Source organism: Bombus affinis, chromosome 16, assembly GCF_024516045.1.
Source record: "Bombus affinis isolate iyBomAffi1 chromosome 16, iyBomAffi1.2, whole genome shotgun sequence".
Classification (NCBI taxonomy): domain Eukaryota; kingdom Metazoa; phylum Arthropoda; class Insecta; order Hymenoptera; family Apidae; genus Bombus; species Bombus affinis.
In genome coordinates, this window is record NC_066359.1 from 2,622,302 (window position 1) to 2,649,080 (window position 26,779).

Here is a 26,779-nt window from a genome sequence, read left to right on the forward strand (position 1 = left end):
TTTTCTCCTAATATTAATTGCTTACTTACTTTATAATTACTTTCTAATTGAGAAAAAAGTAAAATTATTACGAATTTTTTAAGCTTCAATAACTTCCGATGTATGTTACGGATATTTATATTTAAAATGATATATATATTTTTATGGTACATCATTTAAGTAAGCATTTAATTTAATGCGTATAATATAGAGTAGTTCTGTAATCTTTCTGTAAAAGCGTAGACCTACTTTTTCGTGCATCAAAATTTTGATGACAGTCGTAAAATACGAGCGGAGAACATTTCAACAAAAAATAAGCCCTTTCTCTTTTATTTTTGCTCCATTTTTCGTCAATATTATTGGACAGTAATACTTTTTTTTTAAGTTCTACACCCAAATTCGAACATTTTGGTCCCAGGAGCAACTAGCGACAGCCATACCATTTCCAGAAACGCTGAGCGATGTTACCCGGTTTTCGTGACCAGTTAAAACACCTTTAAATGAAAGGTAGAGTCGATTATAATTTACGAAAATTATTATAAATATTTGCTTAGTTCTAATGTCTATAATATTTACCATTATGTTGATTCTTCAATGTATCCCATATGTGAATGGAGTTGTCATCACTTCCACAGAATATGAATCTTCCGCTAAAGGATAAACCGCAACTTGTGAATCCGGGGTTTGAATTGGGAGGCTTAAATGTAGCTAACTGCTGATCTGATCTTAAGTCCCACAGTCTTGCCGTCTTATCTTCTGATGCCGTTACAAAAGCTTGTCCCGAAGGATGATACTAAATGAAAATAATTCTTTTCATTACAAGGTAATCTTACAAGCTACTAAAACTATATAGTTTTAAGGGAACCTTTCAAGTATACTTGTATTTATTAAGTAACTTATAATAATTAGACTGCGGATTTTTATACATTTATGAGAAACAAAAGATTTTTTGATTTTTTTGAAGATACAAAAATACATAAAATACATATAATATGCAAAAATATATAAGATATCCAAAATACAGTACCTTTTACAATATTTAATAGATAAAACAATTTTCTACCTAAATTCCATTTTATAAACTATATTTACAAAAATACAGATCTGCATAAATATCAGCAGTCTCTCAATAACGAAATATACTTTCTATACTAACACAAACTGAGTTTACGTCAGATCCGTGTCCAAAGAAAGTTTGCTTTGCAGTCTGCTCTCTTATGTCCCATAGTTTACATGTTCTGTCCACTGATCCGGTAATATACGTATTTACGTCTGGAGATAAACTAATACTAACCACGTCTCCAGCATGCGCGCAAAAGTCGGTAGTTTTCTTATTTGCTTCCAAATCCCATATACAGCTAAAAAAATATCGAAATTAATGACAAATAAATTAATAAATAACCATATTATTTATTAATGCTTTATAGATGCGGATACATTTTCATGTCACCAGATCCAGTGATAATCTTTTTGTCCTCCAAGAATCTGCAGGATGAGAGAAAACCTTCGTATCCTAGTAATTCTCGAACGATTTTAGCCGATCCTGTGGCGTCACGATTGTTTACATCGTAGATAGTGCACATATTGTCCATACCACCGCAAGCAACGAAGTTTCCCGAGGGTGCAAAAGCTACCGACATCACCCATGCTGAACGTAATGGAATTACCTGAACTTTATTTCCAGTCCACGAATCCCAAATGATCAATTTTCCGTCTAGTGAACCAGTCACGCAATGCCTGGAAGGAGATATTCATTTTGATAGCTCAAGATTGGACACAATCGTTTCGGTTGATTTCACAGAGCAAATCATAGGATCGATGATCAATACTGACCTACTATCACCGCTATAATGCACCGAATTCACTTTGTTGATATGTCCCTTTAGTAACTTTTTTGTAGATAATTTAACTTTCGGTGCATCCGGTACACTACTACATGCTTCTTCCAAAGTTGTATCTTGTTGTTTCTTTTGGTCTTCCTGTTGTATAATAAAGTGTTCAAAGTGTAAAAAATATGTTCTTAATTGACATCAAAGTATGAATTCATTACAACTTTTTCTTTCTAATTACTGTACAATTAATGCGATACAGGTAATATGTATAATTTTTCTAATACAACCTTGCATTTGTTGATTAAATCTTCCAGCTCTTTTTTCAAAGCTACCGTTTCCGCGTCATCTTTCCCCATTGTTTGGTCTAATGTTGCTTTATTTCAAAACTACTGTGGCTCTGAGGATGAAACACCGACGATGATAGGTGTATGGATACTGCGAACAAATTTTTATCAAAATGTTAAAGAAGCCTTCGTCTACATTGCTGTCCCACTAATCGTATTAAATTGACGCTTGATCCTATTTGTTGGGCATTAGTTCGGCTCTCTGACCTAACTTAATTACCTACATACACGATAACCCTTATTATTTCAAGTACGTAAATCTGTTTTTATAATGTGATTGTTTATTTTTTATACATATATATAGCAACATAAAATTCTTTTCTTTTCTTCCTCAAAACACGAAAAAATGTACGAAAGAAGCTACAGGAAGAGGAAAGAAGGAAAAAGTATGCGGTTACGGTGTCCGAGTCCTTACAAAAAACTTAATCCGTCGCGCTTTCGAATTCCATTTCACCTATAAATGATTCGATTTGTTTAGGTTCATATAGTTCTATTGATTTATCGATCAAAGTTGGATCTATATATCATTTTCAATAATCAATTTTCTTAACATAATGTATTTTTTACAATAAATAATTACAAATCTCAAAAATACGTGTAATGTACCATATTAAAATATTTATTCAATAGTTTTTAAAATTTTTATTTAATAAATACAAAAGAAGATTTACATTTTGTTATATGGTTGTATGACGTGCGATGCGTGAAAATCATGATAAACAGAAAAAATATTATACTGATTAGTGTTTTGATATTAAATTATATAGGTGTTGATACTTTAGTTAAAGAAGATTATTTTGGCAACGAGAACACAATATGTGTTGAAGAATCGACAAACACATTCAAGCAGATTGTTGCTGAACGCTATAAAGCAAATATAAATTTTTGTGACAGGAATACAAAGAGTAAGGGTAAGGGTATTGCATTATATTATATGATTGCTAAAGATACTTTTGATATAGAAGGTGGTCTGTAATTCATAGTACAAATGGAAGATTCGTTTTTAAGAAAATCGTGTTTGAAAATTTATGAAGTATACGTGAATTTGACTAATTCCCAGCTGGACAGGAATGGACATTTGATATAAGGTTATTCTACATGTGAAAATAAGTTGAAAATAAAGAATAAAATTTTATCGTTTAAGGTTTCGTTTTGGAGAAAATAGAATTTGAATATGTTAGCCAAGAACTAACTCGGTATATACGTGTACTAGGCACATTTTCAAATTCAAATTTCTTGAAAATAAAATTTCAGAAGACAACACTTTATTCTACATTTTCTATTTATTTTCACATGTAAAGTAATATCCTATCTGCTCCTCTGGATCATTTATTCCTGTCTAGTTGAAAATTAAACAAAATGCATATTTCACAAATTTTCGCTCAATTTTCTAAAAAATGAAATCTCTAACGCAATTTTGTTATTCATGATTTTTATATTATTTTGTATCATAGAATTTCCCTTACCCCATTGTACCATGAATTATGAATCAGCCTGTATCTATTTGATGTTTCATTACTTTAAACAGTTAACAATGAAATTATTTGTGGTATAATAATAGGTAATACGTAGGTATGTATTCAAATATGTAATTCTGAAAGGATTACCAACTTCATCTGAAATTTTATTAGGTTGGCACATGTTAAAGAGTGACATCTTCAAAATATTATCGACAATGCACATGACCATTTATGCAGTCGATAACTTTGTAGTGAATAATCAGAGAATCTCTGATATAATATATACTTGGTGTTTAGTGTTTCGTAATTTTCAGCTAAACATTATTTCATTTCTAACTGATATGTGCAACCTATAGATAGTACAATAAAATCTTATTTGTATTCTAAATCTACATAAATCAACATCAGAGTGATACAACGCGTACCACCATCCGTGTCGTATGAAACGTATTATTCCTTATTCCCAATGTTATTAAATCGATTAACACTTAAGATACAGATTAATGACTTAGAATATTGAAATCACTATTTGTACATCATATAATCAAAAATGTCCACGAAAATCTCATTTCGTTCCTTTAAAATCATAAATCAGAGTCAAGTGCCGAACGTAGTCGTCGAAGGTAGTAACTTTTGTTCAAAAAGTGTGGGAGTAGCAACGAACTTGCTTTCCGTCCTTCGAGACTAGTCTTAGTACTCTTAGTCAGAAGTCAGAACAGTGCATTTCATACATTCTTCGGCGCGTTTGCGGTTCTTTTTAGTTGAAAATGCGTGAGAAGAATATTGGATGTTGTCTTTTTTGGAGCCTCTTTCTGACCTACCACGTGTTTAGCGAGACTCTACCATCAACAGACAAAGACGGTAATAGTTACATCCTAGCTCTTTTAACTCTTTCGTCAATGTTCCTGAAAAACTCATCTAAATTAATCTGCATGAAGAGAAGATAAATTCGATCAACTGTGAATGTGCTTCTTATCATTCTTGGTTGTTAACGTCTATTTTATTGTACGATCATTTATGTAGTTCGGAGGAAAATATAGGCCGGGATATTGTTTTGCTATTTGTTATTATTTTGTTCAAATTTTGCGTATTTTACGAATTATATACCACATCAATTTCATACATTTACACAAAACAGTTACTAAAAAAATCATCTAAATTAAATAAAATTGAAAATGGTAACATCCAACAGAGTGGAAATATATGCATATATGCTTTTTAAGAATATAAGTTTTATTAAAATAATCATATTCCAATTTACTATATTTTTTCTATTAAGACAAATGTGAATTTATAAAAAATCATGTTCATCATTCTGGCGTAATTGCTATACGCAAATGAAATCTTGTAATTTTGTTTATTGGTTCTCTTTTCGTGGTTATTTGCCAGGGAAAGTTTTTGTTACGTTGACCCTAAAGGCGATAAGATTTTACGACTATTGTGGCGTTTAATCGATCGTTTAAAACTTACATATTTATTTAACTTATGTTGGTGGAGCGTAGGAATTATTTTATCTCACTTATCACAAATGAGGAAAAAGCATCTTGGCTTTTTACAATTTATGCGGGATTATAACATTTTTATCCTTGACATAATTTTACTATGGAAGAGGAAACTATTTCATCGTCCTTAGTTTGTCATATTAAAATTAATGTACATGGCGTAAGAATTAAGAAGAAGTAGGAAGAATTATTAAAGATTACTAAAGAATTACTAAAGATTATAGAATCCAAACATGCGATCAATTTATTAGTAAATTAACTAATCTTATAAATAGTAAAAACAATGGTTTATAAAGATAAATCGTTGTACATTGTCACTACATGTTCGTTTATACATTTACTTAATGCACAGTATAGTTACAAGAATAATTGGAACAGTAACAGAGAGATTATATTCGAAGGCAAACACGTGCACCATTATGTATGTATATTCTTGAATCTCAACGGAACGATTTGATATCTCTTTTAAAGGCGTAGCAAAGAATAAACTCTCTCGAAATATTTATTTTATTATGTATAAACAGTCTTGATTAATACTATATACATACATATGGCTGTGTGGTTACAGAAAGTATTTGTATTTATTATAACATTTACATACTAGTTAATTAGACTTAAATATAATTAAATTTTGCGTCATTTAGTATTTTTATATGACTACCAAAATTTGATATTATGAAAATTAAATAGAACACCATAAAAAAATGTTTCATTGAGAAACAATGGTATGCTTAAATATGTTTTATAATTACAAGAAAATAAATGTATTATTAATACACAAAGAAAGTGCCTGATTGACGGTGCCTTGATGAACAATTAAATAGCGTTCGCGCGACCTGGTTATCTTTCCATTTCCGTTTACATGAGCATATTCTCTGAAGATGCCTCTGTTTCCAATTTTCTGAAAACTTTTATCGTTATTATGACAGCTTTTCCACGAATTTTCTTAATTAATTTTTCAGATTTGTTTATGAGGAGAACAATAAAATTGGACAATATCTTTACAGAAGTCGAAATTTTTTATAAGAATCTTCTAAATATGATGTCTATGTAGTATGATAAAAACATCGCATTTTTTAATTCAACTAGTATTATTCTTATAGAAATAAAATAAATTTTGGCTTCTTAATTTGCAATTGCGCCCAAATATAAATAAAAGTGTTGGATTTCAAAATAACACGGCTTTTTGACAATTGAAATTCCGTTCAATATGTATTATGCGAATCCAGCTTCGCTGAGAGCTGACGTGACTGTTAACACGTACAGTAATTCGAATCATGATGTCATGTGGAAAATGTAGCGCTTATGTGAATCGCGTTTGCCCAGCTTTTGCTCGTTCGGTGCATATGTTGATACCTAGTTGCTCAAAATAGATAAACCCTTCCAATATAGGGAGCCACATACGCTTTAAAAAGGAGCAAAGACGAAATAAAATTTTACTCGTTACCAGTATTATTAAACTAGCTGTTAAATAAAATATTGCAAAACTATGTATATGACAATTTAACATTTAAATTTTTCCGTTTCAAGGCTTCATTTTCGAGAAAATAGAATTTGAACATGTTTAGTTCAGAATCGGGTTGCAATTAGTCTTAGTACACGTGTATAATGAATTTTCAAATTTATTTTTCTCGGAAACGAAGCGTCTTGTGAACAAATTTTATTCTATATTTTCGACTTCGCGACTCCACTTTCTATTATCTTCAGAATAAGCCAAACTCGACTTTCTCAAAAACGAAGCGTCATATGGGTAAATTTTCTATATACAGTATTCTATATTTTGTACATGTTATTTAGCCGCAATGTACATTCATATATGCATAAATCTCTGCGCAGCGTTTTTGTAAAACGCTGAAGTGTCGTGTTCGAAATTCAAACGAAACGGCCAAGAGGAAAATATTATTTTTCTTTTACTCACTGTAATGTGGCATATATACAAATATATTACATCAAATTTTTGTCCATTTTTCTTACAGTATGAGAATCTAAATACTGTTTAAATTGTGTACAGATGTATTGGTGTTCACTATTGCTTCGAACGAAACCGATGGCTACAAAAGATATCTCAGATCGGTCAATGTCTATGGATTTCACGATAATTTGAGAGTACTTGGTTTGGGAGAACCATGGTTAGGTGGTGATAACATAAAAACCAGCGCAGGAGGAGGATACAAAGTAAATCTCTTAAAGAAGGCTCTAGAAAATTATGGGGACGATGACCAGAAAATTGTTATATTTACGGACAGGTCTTTTGCATATTTCATTTCCTTCTCTAACTTGTTTCATTTGTAATTTTAATTCTAATGTTTAATTTTAATAACTACCTTTATATTTTAGTTACGACGTGATATACTTAAGCGACTTGACTGAGATCATTAATAAGTTTAAGAGTATGGACGCTAGAGTTTTGTTTTCTGCAGAAGGCTCTTGTTGGCCAGATAAATCGCTAGCGTCCAAGTATCCACCCGCAACTCTGGGGAAACGCTTTCTAAATTCTGGAGGCTTCGTGGGCTATGCTTCGGACGTTTACACGATTTTAACACATGCCCCGATAAAAAACAAGGATGACGATCAATTATTTTATACGTTGGCGTATCTCGACGAGGAATTAAGGGAACGCCATAAAATTAAGCTGGATCATAAGTCTGAGATATTTCAGAATCTATATGGTGCTGTAGGTAAGTGAATAAATAAAGCAGAATTAAATGAATAAAGTGAATAAGATTATTTTTTTTTATAGCTGATGTGGAGTTAAAATTTGAGGGTGGCAAGGCTTCGCTTTTGAATACTGTTTATAACACAGAACCATTGATTCTTCATGGAAATGGTTACAGCAAGTTATCGCTGAATTCTTTGGGGAATTATTTGGCTCATGCATGGAGTCCTGAGGAAGGATGCGTAATGTGCTGGGAAGGAACGATAGAATTGGATAGAACAACATCGCAATCATATCCAATTATATTAATCGCTATATTTATAGAACGGCCGACTCCTTTCTTGTCCGAATTTCTATCGGCGATATATCAGCAAGCATATCCAAAATCGAAGCTACATTTGCTTATACATAACAACGTAGAGTATCACCAAGATGTACTTGATAATTTTATGAAAAAGGTTGAAAAGGAATATAACAGTAGTAAGCAAATTTCTGTGAATGACGCTATGAGTGAAGTTGATGCAAGAAACTTAGCCATGTATGTATCAAAGATATATTTAACCTTATTACTTTCAATGAAATTTCTGTCAATTTTAAGATAAATATCGTTCTTTAGGGATTATTGCTTGTTAAAGGAATGTTCTGGATATTTCTCAATTGATTCCGTTTCCCATCTGGATAACGAACATACTTTGAAACTTCTAGTAGAACAGCAGCGAGATATCATCGCACCATTACTAGTCAGACCATATAAAATGTGGAGCAATTTCTGGGGAGCTATAATGGACGATGGATTCTATGCTCGAAGTTTTGATTACATAGAGATCGTCAAGAATGAACGCAGGTATGTCTTAAAAATATTTTACAAACTTGCTATTTTAATGCAACGTACTTTATTTATTGTCTAACTATGCATACGTGTGCAAAGATTATACATTTCGTGAGAATCATTTCATGTCCTTTTTATCACTAGTTATTTTAAACAACATCTTAAAGGCAATAATTTTCGATTTCATCTATATTCGTACTAAAGTATTGTGAAAAAGGAAACTTAATCGAAAGCGATGGAAAAGTCAGTCTTGAAGGATCTTCGATCGATACTGTACATATTATCGGCTGTACATTCGTAGACTCCAGCATCCATTTGTGTCGCAGGATCTATTTCCAGTTTCGATTTCACTTTATCTGGTCCAACTTGCCATTCGTGTACCTTTACATACAAAATTTTCATCATTATGATCATCGTTTATTAAGACTTAATCATCGCAATTAATATTATCTATACTAACATGTAGATAAAGATGTGTATAGATCTCAGCACCATCCTTGAACCATGTGATATGTGGCCGTGGGTTTCCACGTGCCACGCAAAGGAAAGCGATTTTATGTCCTAAAACGTACTCTAAATCAAAGTGTGATGCCAATACTATTTTTGCTCCCTAGATAAACATTTTTAGAAAACAATTAACAAATTGGAAGCGACTTCTAACTTGGTTTAGAAGTCTACGTACATCATGATTATTATAATATTGATCACTTTCTGGATCACGATACTTTCCAGTGATAGGCAGTCCTATTTGGACTCGCGATCTGGTTTTTCCTCTGCCTCGTCCTCTTCGTCCAAGAATTTCCTGGCTATTTAATAGTAGTACGATTAACAGAAATAACGTCACTGTAGAGCGTGGCATGATGATTTGAACAAAGCAACTAGAAATGGATAGATCAAGTAGATGGTTACAAGTAGAGAAAACAGAGTCTGTGTTAATATGTCGCAGATACTCACCGAGTACAGACAACGTATGACGATCACACGGAACTCCGATGTAACTAACAGTTACCTACTCATTACTCCCCTAGTCTTCTCTCCTATCTATTACAGATGTATAGACAGATACTGCTAAACTGCACATATTATACGCACATGTGCTAGTTATTCATTCGACACCTATTGCAACTCGGTCATCACCAAATTCCAAATGCTCTAACTTGATTGTTCCTTCTACCTAGTACTGATAATCGAATTGGCTTTAATAAAACAAAATTGAATATAACAAGACTGAACGTTGTTTCAGGAATTTTTTCATTTAATTCGTGAACGAAATGGCAATTCGTCAGACAAATTTGTGATATGCTATCTTATGTTTTATTTTATGGTTTACGCTATAGATGTACCACCCTTGTAAGAGTCAATTGTGATTTAATGAGTAAAAGATAGGGGGAACTTTAAATTTCCAAGTGCGCCTTCATGCTTTGAGATTCTTAACAATCTATGGTATTCGTGCATTAAAAAAAATAACGAAACATGTCGTACATCTTTCTTTTTATTATATTTTTGTAAATATAACGCTTTTGCTGTTATAAAAGTGTTAAATTCAACATTATTAGATATGTTTCGAAGAAAAGTGAAAGTGAAAGTGTATAACTTTTAAAAAATTAAACTTGTTATTTAAAATTAACTTTCCTGCCATTACGATAAGTTGAAGAGATTGACGTCTAAACTTAAGTATTGCAACTACGACAAAAGTACTGATTTTAATAGGAGATCATGACATAATCCGTCCTAAAGCCACGACGATCAACAGCATATTGATTATCCGCTTGACATTCGTAATATCCCGCATCTTTTTGGGTGGCTGGGTCAATTTCCATCTTTGATTTTAACGTATCATTGCCAACAGACCATACATGCACCTGCAACACGCATGATTTTACAACTTTTCTCAAATTTCTCTTATAGGAATCCCTTTTTCTGAATAATGAGAATACCTGAAAGAATTTATGATGATACAATTCGATTCCATCTTTCAACCAGGTGATCTCAGGCCTTGGAACTCCAGTGGCCATGCAGAAAAACGTGATCTTCCTACCCAACATGTAATCCAATTCAAAGTGTGAGGCTTTCACTATTCTCGCTCCCTACGAATTTTAGAAGTTAAGCGATCGATGATCTGATATCGATTAATATCTTTAAACTCACATCTTTGTTTCCGTAGTAATTAGCACTAGCAGGATTTCTGTGAGGAATCAGAATAGGCATCCGAGACTTGTAAACTCTTCCGCCACTGCGTCTGCCGCCTCCTCTATCTCCTACACCTTTTACCGCGTCTGTGTTTACCAATAAACCAGCAAAAAAGAACAGGCAGAAAAGTTGATATATCTTCATTTGTTCTACGATTATATAGTTCTCAATCTTTTTTCAAAGTGTAAATATTTCTATGTACTTTACATAGAGCTGTTACACTTGGGTGTATCTTAGCTTTTAATTGATTTTGATTATTCTAATTTGGAATTAGAACACTTGAAATGTTATTGAATAACTTTTGCAAAACATTAAACGTGTTTATACTTATGTATGTTAAAGATAGTCGCTTGTATACCGATCGAACTTCACCGGAAAGCAATTGTTGGTGATAAAAGTGACACAATCTTCAGGTGCTTACCGGCTACACGGAACCGCTACTTTTGACAAGTGGTCAAGCCGAATCTTTGGGCTTCGGCCTACAGCCTAAAATATGAATGGACTATGCACGATGGGCATGTCGCGTCATTGGTGACAGAGTTATGAATCTCAATTGGATAATTATGCATAACCCATTGTCAGTGTGTTCATCAGCCAATCACGACATCAGACTGATTGCCTTACGAAATATTGTCTCGCGGGACTAACAAACAAGTATGCTGGTCCCTTCTATGGTTTCGCGTCTGCTTCTTCACTGGCCTTGAGGTCCTGAGAACAGCAGACAGATTGGATACCCACGTGCTATTATGTATTAAATCGATCGTTTATATGAATTAAGCTGAATCGAATCATTATTTTTCACCACAATAATTAATTGTGCTGTATTTCATATCAGTAGAAATACTTAATATTTCTTAATAACTTAATATTCAATATAATATCATACAGGCTAGCCCATGAGTTACTTTCCCATTTAAAAGCTGTATAAGATTCTTCTTGGTATTATACTTTTAAATTTTTGTTGCACATTTTTAAAGTGTGTAATTTGAGTGTAAATAATTCGAGTAAAAACAATTGAATTTTTTTTTTTTAATTAATGCTACATTTTTTCAACACTACTCTAATGGCAGTTGTGGCCCATTTTCACGACAATCGGTATGTTAATAAACAGAACACCAGAATTTGAAGTACTGAAAACCCGAGAGTTTTTCATTAACGCGAATTGCACTCTGTAGAGATAACAGTTTGGTGATCATATCAGACATTGTGTCATATCAAAGACTAATCCTTTTTCTTTTTTTTTTTTTTGAGAATTTTTACTTGTTGCTCCTTTGTGAATTTGGAACAAAATTTAAAAATATTTATGTAATACAATAAAAAAGAGAGTCATACAACTTTTAAATGCGGAAGTGACTTAGGGACCACCATGTATACATATATATATATACATACATAAATATATAGTGTATAATATTATTACAGAGGACTATGGAACGTGCCGTTTATCAGCAATTGCTACTTAATTAATGCAACTCTAATAAGTAACAAAGAAACTCGTCCATCCTATTCGGAAGGCGATTTAGACACGGAGATGGCTTTCGCTTATGCTAACAGAGAACGAAACATCTTCATGTATGTCAGTAATAGAGTTGACTTTGGGCATCTCGTTGATCCAGATAATTATGACGTTACGGTAACACATCCGGATTTCTATCAAATTCTCAACAACAAATTAGATTGGGAAAAAACATACATACATGAAAATTATTCGGAAAACTTTAATCCGAATAAAACTCCGGTGCAGGTAAAAATACATTTATATATTTCTAATGGTCGGATAAAAGAGACGTAGATACATCAGATAATACGTCAGAATTATTAACTTTGCCGAGAGGCACTTGTGATGTTTAAAGAGCAATGTAAGATCAGGTGTTAGATTTTGGATATACTATTGGTATATGTACTGCGTATATATATGTAGTATAGCGTACTTATCCAATTGACCGATATTGTCTTATACTCTTTTTTCCGTTCATTATATATATTTTATCGAAATGTTTAATATTTATCAAATATATGAATTCTCGGTATTATTCAGGTCGATTAAATTTTCATTCTAGGTTTGCCCAGATGTTTATAGGTTCCCTATAGTAAACGAGAGGTTTACAAAAGAGTTGATAGATATCATGGAAACGTTCGGAAAGTGGTCGGACGGATCGAATCATGTATGACTATTTATCTTCAAATAGTTACAGTAACAGTTACACTAATAACGCGATACAGTTACATTTTTCAGATAAAACAGTCACAGGATAAACATTTGCCTTATCACTAAACAATAACAATATAATTTTTCCAACAGGATCCGAGATTAACGGGTGGTTATGAAAATGTACCAACCCGTGATATACATATGAATCAAGTAAAATATGAGCCACAGTGGCTATACTTTTTAAAGGAGTATGTTAGACCTCTTCAGGAACTCGTGTTCACCGGATATTATCACGATGTAAGATATTTGTCTTTTAAATGTAAAATGTGTCAATCATTTTTAGGACCCACGTATCGAAGGTGGATACGAAGCCGTACCAACACGAGATATTCACATGAAACAAATCGGCCTCCACGAATCTTGGTTAAATTTTCTTTATGAATATGTCAGTCCTTTGCAAGAACATGTTTTTATAGGATATAATACGAATGTAAGAGTTACCAAAAAACAGGATACATATATGGGAATAGGTAGTCTGTTGGTTGCACAATATTTCTCACCCTGAACTACATATAAATTAATACACCGTTGCACAAATTTTAAATTGCAATACATTATTTGGCAAACTGATCACATCATAGGGAATGGTGATAGGCTTCGTATTCGGATTCGTTGCACTTTTTTACTAGGTTGCAGTTATATTGTTATACATATATAAAGGATGTTCTATTTAACTGGAAACGATCGAGTATCTCATAAGGGATTAAAGTTATTAAAAAATACTCCTGCAATGTTGTGTGGTACATAGGAGGACTTCTTGACTTGCAAAAGACACTTCTTAAGCTGACTGTTAGAAACTAAAGATATGAATCTAAGAGGCATAAAGGGAGATAAGAAACTCGATCTTTGTCTAGTTCATAGCGCAATCATTTGATGGCGTTAGACCATGAAGTCGTGTATAATTCAATTACTGATTTCCGCTGATTCATTTTTAGGATTTAATCTATGACATTCTACTACATGAAATGACATTATATGATATGTTGTTTGTATTCATCTTAACAAACGCTATCATATTATGTGCGGAAAATATAGGGTTCCATTTAAGAAGGTTAATTTAATATTAATATCTCTTTCACTATTACGTTTAGAAAAAAATTGTTTGTATCATCTATAATATCTTCCTATACTCGTATACTAAATAATTTTTGTAAGAATACTTTTTTGATAAAATCCATCCCTCGTGAGAAATTTTACCGTCACCAGTTAAACGAAACAGCTTGTTGTAGGTGAAGTATGCATATCGTATTGTAGTGAAACATTTCAAATAATTTGAGAGTATCAGAGATTGAATTAAAAAATACTTTGCATTGTTTTGAATATTAATGGAAAATTAGTACAAATAAAATACTAATTGAATATGTTCGTAATTGAAATTTACAGCCACCTCGTGCACTCATGAATTTCGTCGTAAGATATCGTCCAGATGAACAACCATCATTGAAGCCACATCATGATAGTTCAACTTATACCATCAACATCGCTCTAAATAGGGTGGGGGTGGATTATGAAGGTGGAGGTTGTCGATTTATCCGCTATAACTGCTCTGTTACGGACACAAAACCAGGTTGGATGTTGATGCATCCTGGAAGATTGACTCATTATCACGAAGGACTTCGAGTTACCAGTGGTACAAGATACATTATGATTTCATTTGTCGATCCTTAATCGATGTATCGAATTATATATACATATTACATGTTGACTGATAAGGAACAAAATAACTGTATAAAGAATGTTCAACTATGTTCTCATATATGTAAATATATGAGACAGTAACATTAGTGGAAAACTTAAAGCTGCCGATACGAACAAAGTATGTATTTCAAGAAAATAAGGTTCTTGTATCAATGTTATTTTTATAATATAGAAAGAATATTTGAGACATTTAGTGAATATTAAGTATTTGTATGGAAATAAAATGTTAACCCGCATTTGTATTTATCATTTTGATGATATCATGAAATGATCATTAGTAAATCAGATTCAATTTTTTACATCCCTTTTGTTTTATTGTTATTATTAAAAACTCGTTTTTTTTAAGTTATTTACAACTTACGATTTCTACACAATTATCTTTACATTTTAATTTCAACACGAAAACTTTTCTTTTCTTTGTTACCTTAAGCTGTGTTTTTAGATAATAGTGTCATGAATATTCTAATAAAATTACACACGCCACACTGTTTAAAAAAAAAGCATTTTCTCATTTCAGACATCTCGTACCTATACAATTATCAGTATATTACAATATTAGGAACATTCGTAGGATAAGTAATTAGATTAACATTACTGAATAGCAAACTTTGAAAAATCGATTTAATTATATTCCCGCACATTTATTTACACAGTAAAAAAAAGTTCCTTTTTTTGTATCAGAGTGGTATTGATGCAATTTAATATGTCACAGCGCAATAACAGAATAATTAAATTCATTTAAAAGACACTTTCTGTATGGAAAAATAAGTACATTTTAAATTAATTGAAGTGTTTGATAACTTTTATCGGTTGAAACCAGCGCCTTTGGTTTTCGTATATATACTCGATAATTTCTTTTCGCAAGTAATTTCAATCAATTCACTCGTGTGTTGCAGTTTCGATTATTTTCCGTACAGAATACCACATAATCTAATTAATTTCAATGCAGCTCACGTATAGCAAGCAATGACATAACTCTGTAACGTAGTAACGTATTAATACGTTATAAAAATGTTCTCTGCCAGCGAGTATTTTTACCGCATATATATTTGATAAACACGAATACTATTCAAATTCACAGTATTATTTAATTGAACTAGGCATTATGTACAGTTTGTTCGATTCATAGAAAAAGATAAGATTATACATAATTTTAATAACCCGCTCGTTTCAATTCGTTCAGCTGGTGTGCTAATTTTTCCTCTTTAGTTCTTCTCGCTTGACCCAGCTTCCTACACTCGATATAAGTGCTGAGGAAACGTTCGACATCAATTTTCCTATTAAGGAAGTCTTCGGCGATTTGTTCACTTTCTTCGTGACTCTCATCTGCAGCTTTCCTTAAACACTCTTTTATGTGATCTGGAGTAAATGCTTCGGACAACTTGTTGTATCGTTGTATAAGCTGATCATATCTAGCCTTTAGTGCAGTGACAGTCTGTACTTTATTTGCTACATCAGACTGCAATTCTCTAAGCTCGGGTTCTTTGGCTACATTGGCTTCTAAGGAATAGATAGAAAAAGATAGAGATCCAAAAGAAGAACATGGTTTTGTCGCAAATAATCTTACCGGCAGTTTTTTGGACCCAATCTATTGCATCGTCGATAGCCATGTTAATGTCTTTTAAGTCGGAATGTTTATCCAGGAATTCATCTAATCTATCATCATCCTCGCTTAACCATCTCAATTCCTCGTTACTCAAGTTATTCAATTCTGGAAACGCTATGCTCTGCCGCAGCTTAATTTGCGCTTGATTCGGCAACGATTGCTGATGGTAATTCGCGTTTACGTAATGCGAATTCAAATACGTTCCATGTTGATTGGAATTGTACCTAGTTGCATCTGTATTGTGAAGCGAACCACTTCGCGAAGTCGCAACATATGCTGAATGCTGTGACGGAGAACCGAATTTTGTATGGTTCTCCGTCACGTACACCGTACCCGAATTTGTATGATTGTAATTATAGATACAAGTATTTGCATTGGTAGATGAATACTGTGGATATTGAGTGTTATAATAAGAATTGTATGACGCCAGTGTAATTTCTGGATACTGTTGCAGGGAATAAGACGGAGAATTTCTTCCTTGTGAATCTGTGATTCGTATAATAAAATAATAGTAACAGAAATTTTGATTTTTTGCTCTCATCATATGTAATATAAAAATGTATGTACCTCTGTGGGATTTGACAGATCCAGGAGAGATTTCTTCTAACAACTGTGGAGGATTTTTACTAAATTCTCTAATGATAGCTTGAACGACACGACCAAGATCACTGTGCACTGTAAACTGATATGTAAAACCAAATGATCTTTACGATTCTAGTCAAATATGCTAGAAATATAAGAATTCTTACATTAAGTAATCCTGGTGCACTGGTGATTTCGTTGTGTTCGTTACACCAAGGGTGTTTTATGGGTGGAGAAACCCTGAGTACTGGTTTTTCCAACGGAAACTCCGGTGACAAAGAGACCATAATAGCCATTCTCCTTTCCCCGGCATTGAATTGTACCTGATATTCCACATCTTCTCTTAACTCTACTACACTGTAACACAAATTATGTATAACAGTTAAGCAACCATGACAAACAGTTACACAATATAAAAAATAATTCGATGGACAATATAGGAACATGTATGAAATATTTATTTTTTTTAAATTAAATAAGAAATTGGACAATCAAGCTCGAGAAACTAGGCGTGTATCTCCTTGTATGACGGACGCGTAATGAGCTTAATAGTAATAAGCTTTTTATTTTATTCGTCGTATATGAACCATAAAATGCAGATTTTACGTGAATAAAAAATAATGTTACATGGAATTGTTAGATGATATAGACAGATTAATGCGAATAAGGTTAAACAAAAGAGGTTACAATCGAAAAATCTTCTTACTTGTCGTTAAAAATTTTCAAGGTGTCGATTTGCCGTTTTCTCTTAACTGCGGCATTCTCATTTTCGCCACGGAATATTCGCGATATCATTTAAAAGGGTTAAATCTAGATAAAACATTCGTTTTATCCTTCGACTTCCCTGTCAAATTAACCATCCAACAGCAGAACAGCTGTTTCGGCCCTAGTCAAACTTCACGGGAGAAATCGAGATCTATCTACGGTTAGCAATATCTTTTTTACACTATACTTTCGTTTAAGAAACGTCAGTTATACATATCTATTGTGTTTTGAAGTCGATTACATTTACACACGCCGATTCAAGCGATCGATATGATTGACAGTCATTCGAATAACGTCACGGTGACCATTTATTTTATTACCTAGGCTAAAGTTAATCGCCTTTGTTATAGTCCTAATGTAGAATTTTTTGCGTATTTCGATAAACAGACAGCAGAAAGAGATATACAATATACAGCTGGGTATTTTTTTACATGATAGATGCATAGTATCCATAAAAAAATCGTACAAAATAGTTGTATAAGGATTGATTTGTAATAAAGTATAAAATTTGTGTTAAAGTAACACAAACTACACAAAAATCTATTTAAAATATAGAATTGCATTCACTAAAAATATTTTATTTAATAAACACATTAATACAGTTACTTCCATTAATATCTGAAAAACTTTTAAAACAGAATAACTTCTTTGAAATTGGATCAACTATTTAAGCTTTTTTGAAAAGTTAAAATAGTTTACTAAATAATATATAAAGAAAATTCTGGGAAAATTGCAATTGGTCGGAATTGCGAAGACGATAGTAAAGATCGGTTTTTACAACTTTTTTTTATTAAGCCTGTAATGAAAATTTAGACAATACGTTTCGTCAATTATATTGTACATGTTGAAAATGTCATAAAAATTGGTCAAAACTGGTGAAGATTGCAGTTTTTTTTACAGCTTTCAGCCTATGGCCTATATAGCTATAATAAATTTAAAGGTTCTTAAATCGTTCGATGTCAGCCAATTGTTTCAGTATTAATCGATCTCGATGAAATTTTCAGAATGTAAATAACTGATATAAATCTACAAATCATATTGTTTACATTTTCATTATAGGCTCAGATAAAAAAATCGTAAGAAGCAACTTACACCATTTTCTTCGCGATTTCAACCAACTGCAATTTTTTTAATTTTTTGTACACGTCATCTATATATGTAATAAACTAGTAATATATAGTATATAGTAAAACTAAATATATAGTAAATATCCTAACTTCTCCAAAAACTCAAGATATTTAACCCAATCTTAAAAAAGTTATTTTGCTTTAAACGCTATACAAATATTAACATAAACGACTCTGTTTAAGAAAAGAAGATTTTGAAATATTCATACAGGATATACATAATTTTCTTAACATTATCTACGAACTGTAACTATTAGTGTGCGCTTTTGCAACCGTGTAAAAGTAAGTAAAATGTGTGAAAAACTGAGTAAATGTGGTAAAACGTTCTAAAAAAAATCGTGTAATTGTAAATAAAATGTGATAAAAAAACCGTGTAACTGTCAATAGTAAAAAAGAAAACCCACCAATATTTAAGGATCTAAGCGAAAAAGAAAAGAACTATAGACATACAATTATTTGTTACATTACAGGATTATAGGATTTGCGATCATACTTATCATAATGCTTACGGACAGTTTAAGACTTCTTGAGATGTATTATAAATATTTTTTACAAAAGTGAAAATCAAGTGAATTGTAGTATTTTATAACTAATTTAACACTTATGACTGGGAATGTTTATACAAATTCATGTTTTTATGAAAATGGTTAAAAAAACGAGTTATATAGATCCATCTCACCTAAAAAATATTATATGTTTTACTTTGGACATTTTATATATTTTTATCTATGTATTTTTCAGATGCTAACTTTTACATCTGTAACTTCCATAAATGCATAAACAACCACAGTTTATTTAGGAAATATGAGATGTAATAAAAATAGGAAAGGAAAGGCAAAATGATTACAATTAGATACTTTGCATGGAGATTTATTTCTTTAGGCGACTTCAGCAGGTCTCTGTCCACCTACAACTCTATGATTCTTTGACAAGTAGTCCGCGAATTCTTGATAAGGAGCTTTCCTTAGTGCCTGATCGTGCCACAGATCCGGTGTTAAGTATGCGTAGGTTTTGGCAATAGCTGCATAGGTAGCTTTCGCAAAGTTGCCAAGAGTACAGGTGGATCCTCTAGCTGAGGTATAGCAATCCTCGATACCAGCCATTTGTAACAATTTCTTGGGCACAGGCGCTGATACAATACCTGTGCCTCTTGGTGCTGGAATTAAACGCACCTGAACTGACCCACACTTACCAGTAACTTTACAGGGTACAGTGTGAGGATCACCGATTTTATTTCCCCAATAACCACGACGTACTGGCACAACTGACAGCTTGGCAAGAATGATAGCTCCACGGATGGCAGTGGCCACTTCCTTGGAACATTTTACTCCTAGGCCAATGTGGCCCTTGTAGTCCCCAATTGCTACGAAAGCCTATAAAATGAGAATTACTAATGAGATCTTCAATGCATTAATAATCACACTACATTATCATTTAAAAATTATGTTTGTATAAAATTACCTTGAAACGAGTACGCTGACCAGCTCTGGTTTGTTTCTGTACTGGCATAATTTTCAGTACTTCGTCTTTCAATTCGACTCCAAGGAACTTGTCAATGATCTCATATTCCTTGATAGGTAAGGAAAAGAGGTAGATATGTTCCAAAGACTCAATTCTTCCATCTCTAACAAGGCGTCCCAGTTTTGTCACTGGAATCCATTCCTTGCTATCTTCTTTACCACGTCCACGACCACGACCTCGGCCTCTGCCCCCGCGACCTCTACCTCTTGGACCTCCACGATCACCCCCTCCGCGAGAACCAAATCCTCCACGAAAACCTCCACGCGCGGCTGGAGCTGTGTCCGCCATTCTGTTTGAAATTAACCAAGAAAAATGGAATTTATAGACTATTAGAAAGAAAACTGAATAATTAAACGATATATGTAATAAAATCTTCTTTCACTAGTCTGATGCGTAATTATCGATAATTACGCAGTTTATCGACTTTTTCCAATTTTTACTATTTGATCAGTCTTTTTTAAGAGATAAAGAAAAATTTTAAAAATTTGATATCTTTTCGGTTTAATCCATTCAGTGTCTAAAATTTACTAAAAAGGTTAGGTTAGATTTAAGTTACATTTTTAAACAATATTTTTATTTAGCAAACTAAATTGCATAATTATCTGATATGTAATTAATTTAACCTTCCTGGAATAGGGCTAGTTATTTATTATAGGTCACTGCCACGCTAACCTCGAAACACATGTTTCTGATGACTAATAGACATACTTAAAATTTTTAATATAAATTTAATTTTTAAGACATTCATTAGTCATAGAATTTTTTATATTTCTAAAAGTATAACATAAATGCGTTTTAGGGAGAATTAATATTGATTAATAATGAAGTTGAGAAAGATATTTGTAGTACACTTACGATTTTTCCATCTTCTTCTTAGTATGTAGAGTTACGGAAGGAAGACCATTACTTCTCGAATTCACCAACTCGAATATATATCGATTATATCGATATCTTTCGACTACATGTCACATCCGGTATTTAAATATACATTTAAATAAAATACGAACTATTAATATTTTTATGTAACTCAATTTTTAATTAACTTCTCTTTAACTCTTTTTAATTTCTTAAAACATTATTTTCTTATTGTTCGAAATAGTATATAATCAGTGACGACCATACATGTATACAATTGCATGAGGTATTTACTTTGATGCAAAGAAACTATTTGAATATTTATTGTATGTATCTGAAATTTAGATTAATGTATAGCAAAAGAAATTTCTTTTGTTTGAAACTACAACAGAATACAGGAGAGATTTCATTTGAAATAACAACATTTTGGCGAACGTATACTTGAAGACACATGAAGGATTTACCTATCTTCATATTTTATTTAAATTTCAAATATATAATCTTGATATCTTTTATTTTATTTTAATATCTCATGTGTAATTGTTTTTATTTTTTTAAGCCGTAATACATTTACGTTGCATTGATTTGAACAATTACATGATATCTTGTTACAGAAATCGATGAATCATATTTTTCAAGAAAATCGAGTTTGGAAATTTTATTTTCTTGAAGACTGCTTTGAAAAAAAATTTTTTATTTTACGTGTTCGACTTATTTTTGCATATCTAATGACCTCTTGTTGATTGTTTACTCGTACCTAGTTGGTACTTAGCCAAGTTTAACTATGTTTGGCAAATTTTCAAACTCAATTTTTTTTTTTCACATAAAAAAGTTTTATTCTATATTTTCAAGTTATCTTCTCACATAGGTTTATCTAGTTGTACCAACCACGCTGTCTCACGCTGTATATACATATATACATAGTTAACTTATGGTTAACAGGATTTAAAGGATAATTTGGTATAAAGCAATTAGAAAAGCTAATTCTATTAACAATTACTTCGATATTTTGTAAAATAAAGCTGGGGAAACACGAGCATTATAACGGACGTCAATTTTGACGGACGTTGGAACTGTACTCACTCGAGCGTTGGTTTGGTTCTCCGTAATTTTCTCCGATCGATACGCTGAGAAAGATATCCATGTGACCAAAATTAACGCTGTAGAATTCTCGATTTTCGTTTACGCTCGTTTACGTTAAAAATTCAAAAAAAAATATAAGTCAAGACAAGAAAGTACTGGCTGCATCCTGTAAACAATTCAAGACTATTGACAGGTATATTTCACACGTTCTATAGTAAACTTACAAGTGATGGTAAGGAAGTTTTTCAATTATTTTCGCATGTCGCGGTCATCATTCAACAAATTACTTAAGAAGAAAAAACAAAGCATAATGCGTAAGGATACGAAAATGAGATGTTCAATACCGCCTTAGGGAAGGTTAGTTGTGGTTAGAATGATATGGTGACTAGAAGACCGAACAAGGCGAACCGAAAAAATATTGTCTACATGTAAGCTAATTAAAATAATGTAATAGAGCATTACATTTAAGATAAATAAAAAGATAATAATTTATAGAATACAAAATAATAACAATAATGTACATTAATATAGCATTAATAATAAGAAAATAATATTTATAATAAGTAATGTTATGATGATATATTTTTGAAGGAATTTTCTGTTATATCTACCATGAAAATTTGTGGTCGAAAGGGAAATTTTCTTAATGAAGTATCATAAAAATATCTAACCGGACAATTTGATGTGCTACGTATTACTATTTGATAGTGTGCGTTGAACAGATGAATTTCTAACATCCTGAATTAATTGCATAATTTGCATTCTGTATTGCACTTTTTGTTCTAAATTAAAGGTCTTAATTAGTGGTAATGTTGATTTATAAAATGCCACGTCGTCATCGTCGTCGTTTGTATTTTTCTTATATTCCGAAAAATTAACCACCTCTCCTTCCGCGTTAGTTCTTTTTGCTCTTTCTCGTGGGTATCTCGACTCATTATTCGTTTCTTCATTATTAAAAATCGATCCAAATCCATTAGTAATGTTGGTCCTTGAATCTGTACTTATTAAATCATTCCTTACTACTTCCGTGTTACTATTAGCATCTTCTTGCAGCCGACATTTTTTCAAAAATTCTAATTGTTCTTCATAAATATATTGTATCTTTCTTTTTGGAACAGTGCCTAACTTATTATTTCTGTCTCTTTTCCTTAAAGAACGAATATAATTATCGCGTACGCTTCTCCATTTAGAAATTACCTCCTGCACTATAAAAATCATTAACAATTAATAAAAAAGATTAACAATAATCCAACCAATTAAATGTCAATAAATTAATATTTCTTTGTACATAGTTTTTAGGTATTTGAGTAGTAAAAACTGCATCTTCGATTTGCATTACCAATATCGAATAGTTTGATCTACGTTGTGTGATATTATACGTACAACCTACACTGCACAAAAATGTTGAAAATATTGCATGCAGAATGCATGCCAATACCAAATGATAGAAAAGTGAAATGAAAGAAATTATTGAGAGTAGGAGTGAACTCGTCGGTTACATTGATCTTGAGATATATTTTCAAGGACAAGGACATAGCATATTGCAAACAAAGTTGGCCAAGTACCATGGTAAGATGGAAAAATATAATTGCGTCGTGTTTATGGTGTACTTATAAAATAAATAATGAAAATATATTAAATATGTTACTCGTTACTTTTTTACTTACAAATCATCTTCTTATCAGTTTCTATCTTTTGCATAAAGTTGGGGATTACAATACTCGCCACACGCAACCACGCTTCGTTTCTTTTTAATTTGTTTTTGTATTCATTATTGGAAACATCCCATACAGCGGGATGTTTCTCAACTTCGGATATCAGTACCTCGACGTCCATAATTTATTATAGCGGTTAATATACGTTAACTCGCCGTTCGTGTGCCCAGTCTCATAGAAACACAAAGAATGTGGCAACGTCCGTGTTAATTGCTCGACGCACGTTGCGTCTGTATCATAGCAATTGCTGACTACGTCGCGACATTGCCAACGTTGTCTTACGTACGTAGGGATTGACGGACGCAATTCGTGTGGTGTGACGTCTGGCGTGTAACTGTGTGATGGTGATACACACATATTTACTTACCTTTGCGCAGGTTTGGAAACTCCCGTGGTGGGGACGAAACTCTTAATATCGAGAAGTGTGCTTTACAAACTGGCCGCTAGCCATAGCGCTGGGATCGATTTGTTAAACTTTCACATTCAACGCCATCCTTACCACTGAAGATAAAGAATATAAACTAAATTACTTTTCATAACTTTTCACAATTTATTTAAAGCAAACATTCAGTATTTCATGTGATAGAGAAAATGTTCAAATAAATATGGATTTACATAGTAACGTAAAATTCAGTTGCAGACACGGTTGTCTTCCACGTTGCAGACATAAGATGGCGCTGCATGACAAAGCTAAGAAATCGATTGATGCGTCTGACTTGAGAAACATTTCCTGATCGCTAAGAGCTTTACCTTCACTCCAGAAGTTTCCAGACTTCAGATCTGTTATACTGTATACACGTCATTTCGTATTATATTCCAAGCACTATTGGCAACTCATGCCTCGTACGTTGACAGTGGCGCACATTCCTAGATGCACGTGTGTCTAACGACACACGTTAGCCGTCCGTTAGGTGCCGCCTACTATGTAGTCGTTTGGAACATTTCTCACTTGCACACATTTCTCACACAGTCATACGCACTCTTTTCTGTCGTCCTCAAGCAGAGGCTACGCGAGCGTTGAAGCAGCATTGCGTGGTTGCGCATAGAAATGCACATATACATTTGCATTGAACACATAACGCTCGTGTAGTCCCGGCCTAAGTCCAAGTCTAGTTATTTAAGTTGACGAGCGAAATGCATACAGTGTTCCATTATTATATCTTGCTTGTTATATTATGATTGAGGAGATGAAAATTAACGAATCACCTTGTGAATGTAAACAGAAACCGATTAAATGATAAACAAACAGCGAGGAAAGCGCGCACGTCATTGGCTATTCGATAAATAGCCGTTTCCTAAAAAAGCTCTTTTTTAAAGTCTCTAGCACGGTTATTTACCGGACAATTATTATATTTCTACAACCGTCGTCGATTCAAAGCTGTATCCCAGTGTTTCTAGTGTCTAAATTGACGGATGTGATTCGTGTAACTGATCTTATACAAAATAATATAATGGCTGCGACGATACAACATTGCAACGTCAGTCGTAACGTCCGTCGTTTCTACGTAATACCGTGTAATACCAGCCTAAATTAAACAAATAAATACTAAAAAAGATGCAATTTTCTCTTTTTGTTTCCGACAGATTTCCTCTTTCTGCTTCACATCTACTTCCTTGAATTTTTTATTTTTATTTTACATGTCGAAGATGGAAGGACACCGGAGCCTTCCCTTTGGAACTTTGGGAAAAATACTGTAATACTGTACTAATAATAATGTACTAATACTAATACTGTAATTTAGATTCTACCATAGCCGTAATTAAGCTATTGCTGTCATTCAATACGACTGTAATTGTTCGAGATTTATGACAGTGAGCTTGGGCTCGAGGCGACAACCAGTCGCCGAACGTAGCCGCGTTCAAGGGATGAACGTTTTGTCTAACAAAGTTATGGAGAAATTCTATAGTCCTCCTTGAAAAGAAATAGTTGTAGCGGCACTCGACAGTAAACATTCCAACGGTTTCTGACCTGTGGCTGGTCATACGCAGACCCTATTCTTCAGGTAGGAAGATTACCGGACATCAATGCATATCCACAGTATATGTTCAACTAGTCTACTGATAAAGCCTATAAATCTGAAGTTTTAGTTAGCGAAAACAGACAAACAGTCTTCTTCTCACAAACGACGGTTCCCGCTAGCAACTGTCCCTCAAGGGCGACTAGCATCCTTCTCTAACCATCACCATAGAAATTGACCAATTAACCCTTCGAACGAAGACTTTTCTCCACAAATTTGGTCACCTCGTACCCTTAGACACACCCATCATAGTTTTCCTTGACGGCGTAACGGAGAGACACTCTCTCGTACGATCTCACCAACGGTTGAAGTATCGTTCCTACAGGTAGTGATTACCCTACGTTCTAAGGTTCAGTACAACTTAGACGTTGACGAGGAGTAAAGTTCGCTATCCAGTTGAACCTAGGATCATCGTCATTAGCTTCTCGAGTATCTAATTATCGCGATTACTTGTCAAATTCTGTAACAATCATATTTTCATTAGTAAATATCTCCTCTATTGCATAACGACGTCTAATCCAAATGAGGATTCGTTTCACGCCCATAATCCTAACCCTAATCTTAACGCCAACCCGACGTCAGAAGTGGGATCAGTGCCGGTTATAACAGTGCTAGAGCTTACGAGCATCGTGCGCGAGTTAATTCAGTCGCTAGTGCAAAAATCGAGCGTGGAAGCTAGCAATTTTTCGTTACCACGTTTTGATCCTTAAAATCGCGTGCTCCGACCCCGGTGCATGGTGCGCAGCTGTCAATCTGATTATGGAGGGAAATCCTTTACAAAGCAGCGCCCTGAAAGGAAATTATA

The 26,779-nt window shown here is 33.0% G+C and overlaps 6 protein-coding genes and 1 long non-coding RNA gene across 10 annotated transcripts; 2 read left to right on the top strand and 5 right to left on the bottom strand.

Annotated features, from left to right (window-relative positions):
• Nucleotides 1-244: 244 nt before the first annotated feature.
• Nucleotides 245-2,246, bottom strand: LOC126925408 (guanine nucleotide-binding protein subunit beta-2). The gene is made up of 6 exons (XM_050740927.1): nucleotides 2,099-2,246; nucleotides 1,813-1,958; nucleotides 1,417-1,716; nucleotides 1,136-1,337; nucleotides 556-772; nucleotides 245-473 (listed from the first exon to the last, which is right to left on the bottom strand). Exons 1-6 carry the CDS (start codon nucleotides 2,165-2,167, stop codon nucleotides 367-369), a joined length of 1,041 nt encoding a protein of 346 aa, XP_050596884.1. The 5' UTR covers nucleotides 2,168-2,246; the 3' UTR covers nucleotides 245-366.
• Nucleotides 2,247-3,834: 1,588 nt separating this feature from the next.
• LOC126925400 (procollagen-lysine,2-oxoglutarate 5-dioxygenase) lies at nucleotides 3,835-14,938 on the top strand. Of its 2 annotated transcripts, none has more exons than XM_050740900.1 (9): nucleotides 3,835-4,476; nucleotides 7,129-7,363; nucleotides 7,455-7,795; nucleotides 7,858-8,311; nucleotides 8,390-8,617; nucleotides 12,215-12,536; nucleotides 12,853-12,957; nucleotides 13,288-13,434; nucleotides 14,388-14,938. In XM_050740900.1, exons 1-9 carry the CDS (start codon nucleotides 4,383-4,385, stop codon nucleotides 14,670-14,672), a joined length of 2,211 nt encoding a protein of 736 aa, XP_050596857.1. In that variant the 5' UTR covers nucleotides 3,835-4,382; the 3' UTR covers nucleotides 14,673-14,938. The 2 variants fall into 2 exon arrangements, with proteins under 2 accessions (XP_050596857.1, XP_050596856.1); XM_050740899.1 differs by lacking the exon at nucleotides 13,288-13,434 and adding an exon at nucleotides 13,095-13,241 and having other exon boundaries at nucleotides 3,838-4,476.
• LOC126925416 (immunoglobulin domain-containing protein oig-4-like) lies at nucleotides 8,648-11,340 on the bottom strand. 2 transcript variants are annotated; one of them, XM_050740936.1, is made up of 5 exons: nucleotides 10,751-11,340; nucleotides 10,545-10,689; nucleotides 9,285-9,472; nucleotides 9,063-9,212; nucleotides 8,648-8,983 (listed from the first exon to the last, which is right to left on the bottom strand). In XM_050740936.1, the coding sequence occupies exons 1-5, from the start codon at nucleotides 10,934-10,936 to the stop codon at nucleotides 8,825-8,827; spliced, it is 828 nt and encodes a 275-aa protein (XP_050596893.1). In that variant the 5' UTR covers nucleotides 10,937-11,340; the 3' UTR covers nucleotides 8,648-8,824. The 2 variants fall into 2 exon arrangements, with proteins under 2 accessions (XP_050596893.1, XP_050596892.1); XM_050740935.1 differs by lacking the exons at nucleotides 10,545-10,689; nucleotides 10,751-11,340 and adding an exon at nucleotides 9,557-10,306 and having other exon boundaries at nucleotides 9,285-9,480.
• A 51-nt stretch (nucleotides 14,939-14,989) lies between the features above and the next one.
• On the bottom strand, nucleotides 14,990-18,067 carry LOC126925406 (vacuolar protein sorting-associated protein 37A). Of its 2 annotated transcripts, XM_050740925.1 has the most exons (5): nucleotides 17,597-18,062; nucleotides 17,058-17,247; nucleotides 16,876-16,990; nucleotides 16,270-16,794; nucleotides 14,990-16,202 (listed from the first exon to the last, which is right to left on the bottom strand). In XM_050740925.1, exons 1-5 carry the CDS (start codon nucleotides 17,683-17,685, stop codon nucleotides 15,856-15,858), a joined length of 1,266 nt encoding a protein of 421 aa, XP_050596882.1. In that variant the 5' UTR covers nucleotides 17,686-18,062; the 3' UTR covers nucleotides 14,990-15,855. The 2 variants fall into 2 exon arrangements, with proteins under 2 accessions (XP_050596882.1, XP_050596881.1); XM_050740924.1 differs by having other exon boundaries at nucleotides 16,270-16,990; nucleotides 17,597-18,067.
• Nucleotides 18,068-18,357: 290 nt separating this feature from the next.
• Nucleotides 18,358-19,720, top strand: LOC126925424 (uncharacterized). The gene is made up of 2 exons (XR_007713928.1): nucleotides 18,358-19,064; nucleotides 19,524-19,720. It is a non-coding gene; the product is annotated as an uncharacterized LOC126925424 (long non-coding RNA).
• LOC126925409 (40S ribosomal protein S2-like) lies at nucleotides 19,637-23,059 on the bottom strand. Its single transcript, XM_050740928.1, has 5 exons — nucleotides 22,913-23,059; nucleotides 22,242-22,407; nucleotides 21,159-21,261; nucleotides 20,244-20,592; nucleotides 19,637-20,155 (listed from the first exon to the last, which is right to left on the bottom strand). The coding sequence occupies exons 2-5, from the start codon at nucleotides 22,300-22,302 to the stop codon at nucleotides 19,661-19,663; spliced, it is 1,008 nt and encodes a 335-aa protein (XP_050596885.1). The 5' UTR covers nucleotides 22,303-22,407; nucleotides 22,913-23,059; the 3' UTR covers nucleotides 19,637-19,660.
• On the bottom strand, nucleotides 22,929-24,077 carry LOC126925413 (uncharacterized). Its single transcript, XM_050740932.1, has 2 exons — nucleotides 23,909-24,077; nucleotides 22,929-23,446 (listed from the first exon to the last, which is right to left on the bottom strand). Exons 1-2 carry the CDS (start codon nucleotides 24,075-24,077, stop codon nucleotides 22,929-22,931), a joined length of 687 nt encoding a protein of 228 aa, XP_050596889.1.
• Between the last annotated feature and the right edge of the window lie 2,702 nt (nucleotides 24,078-26,779).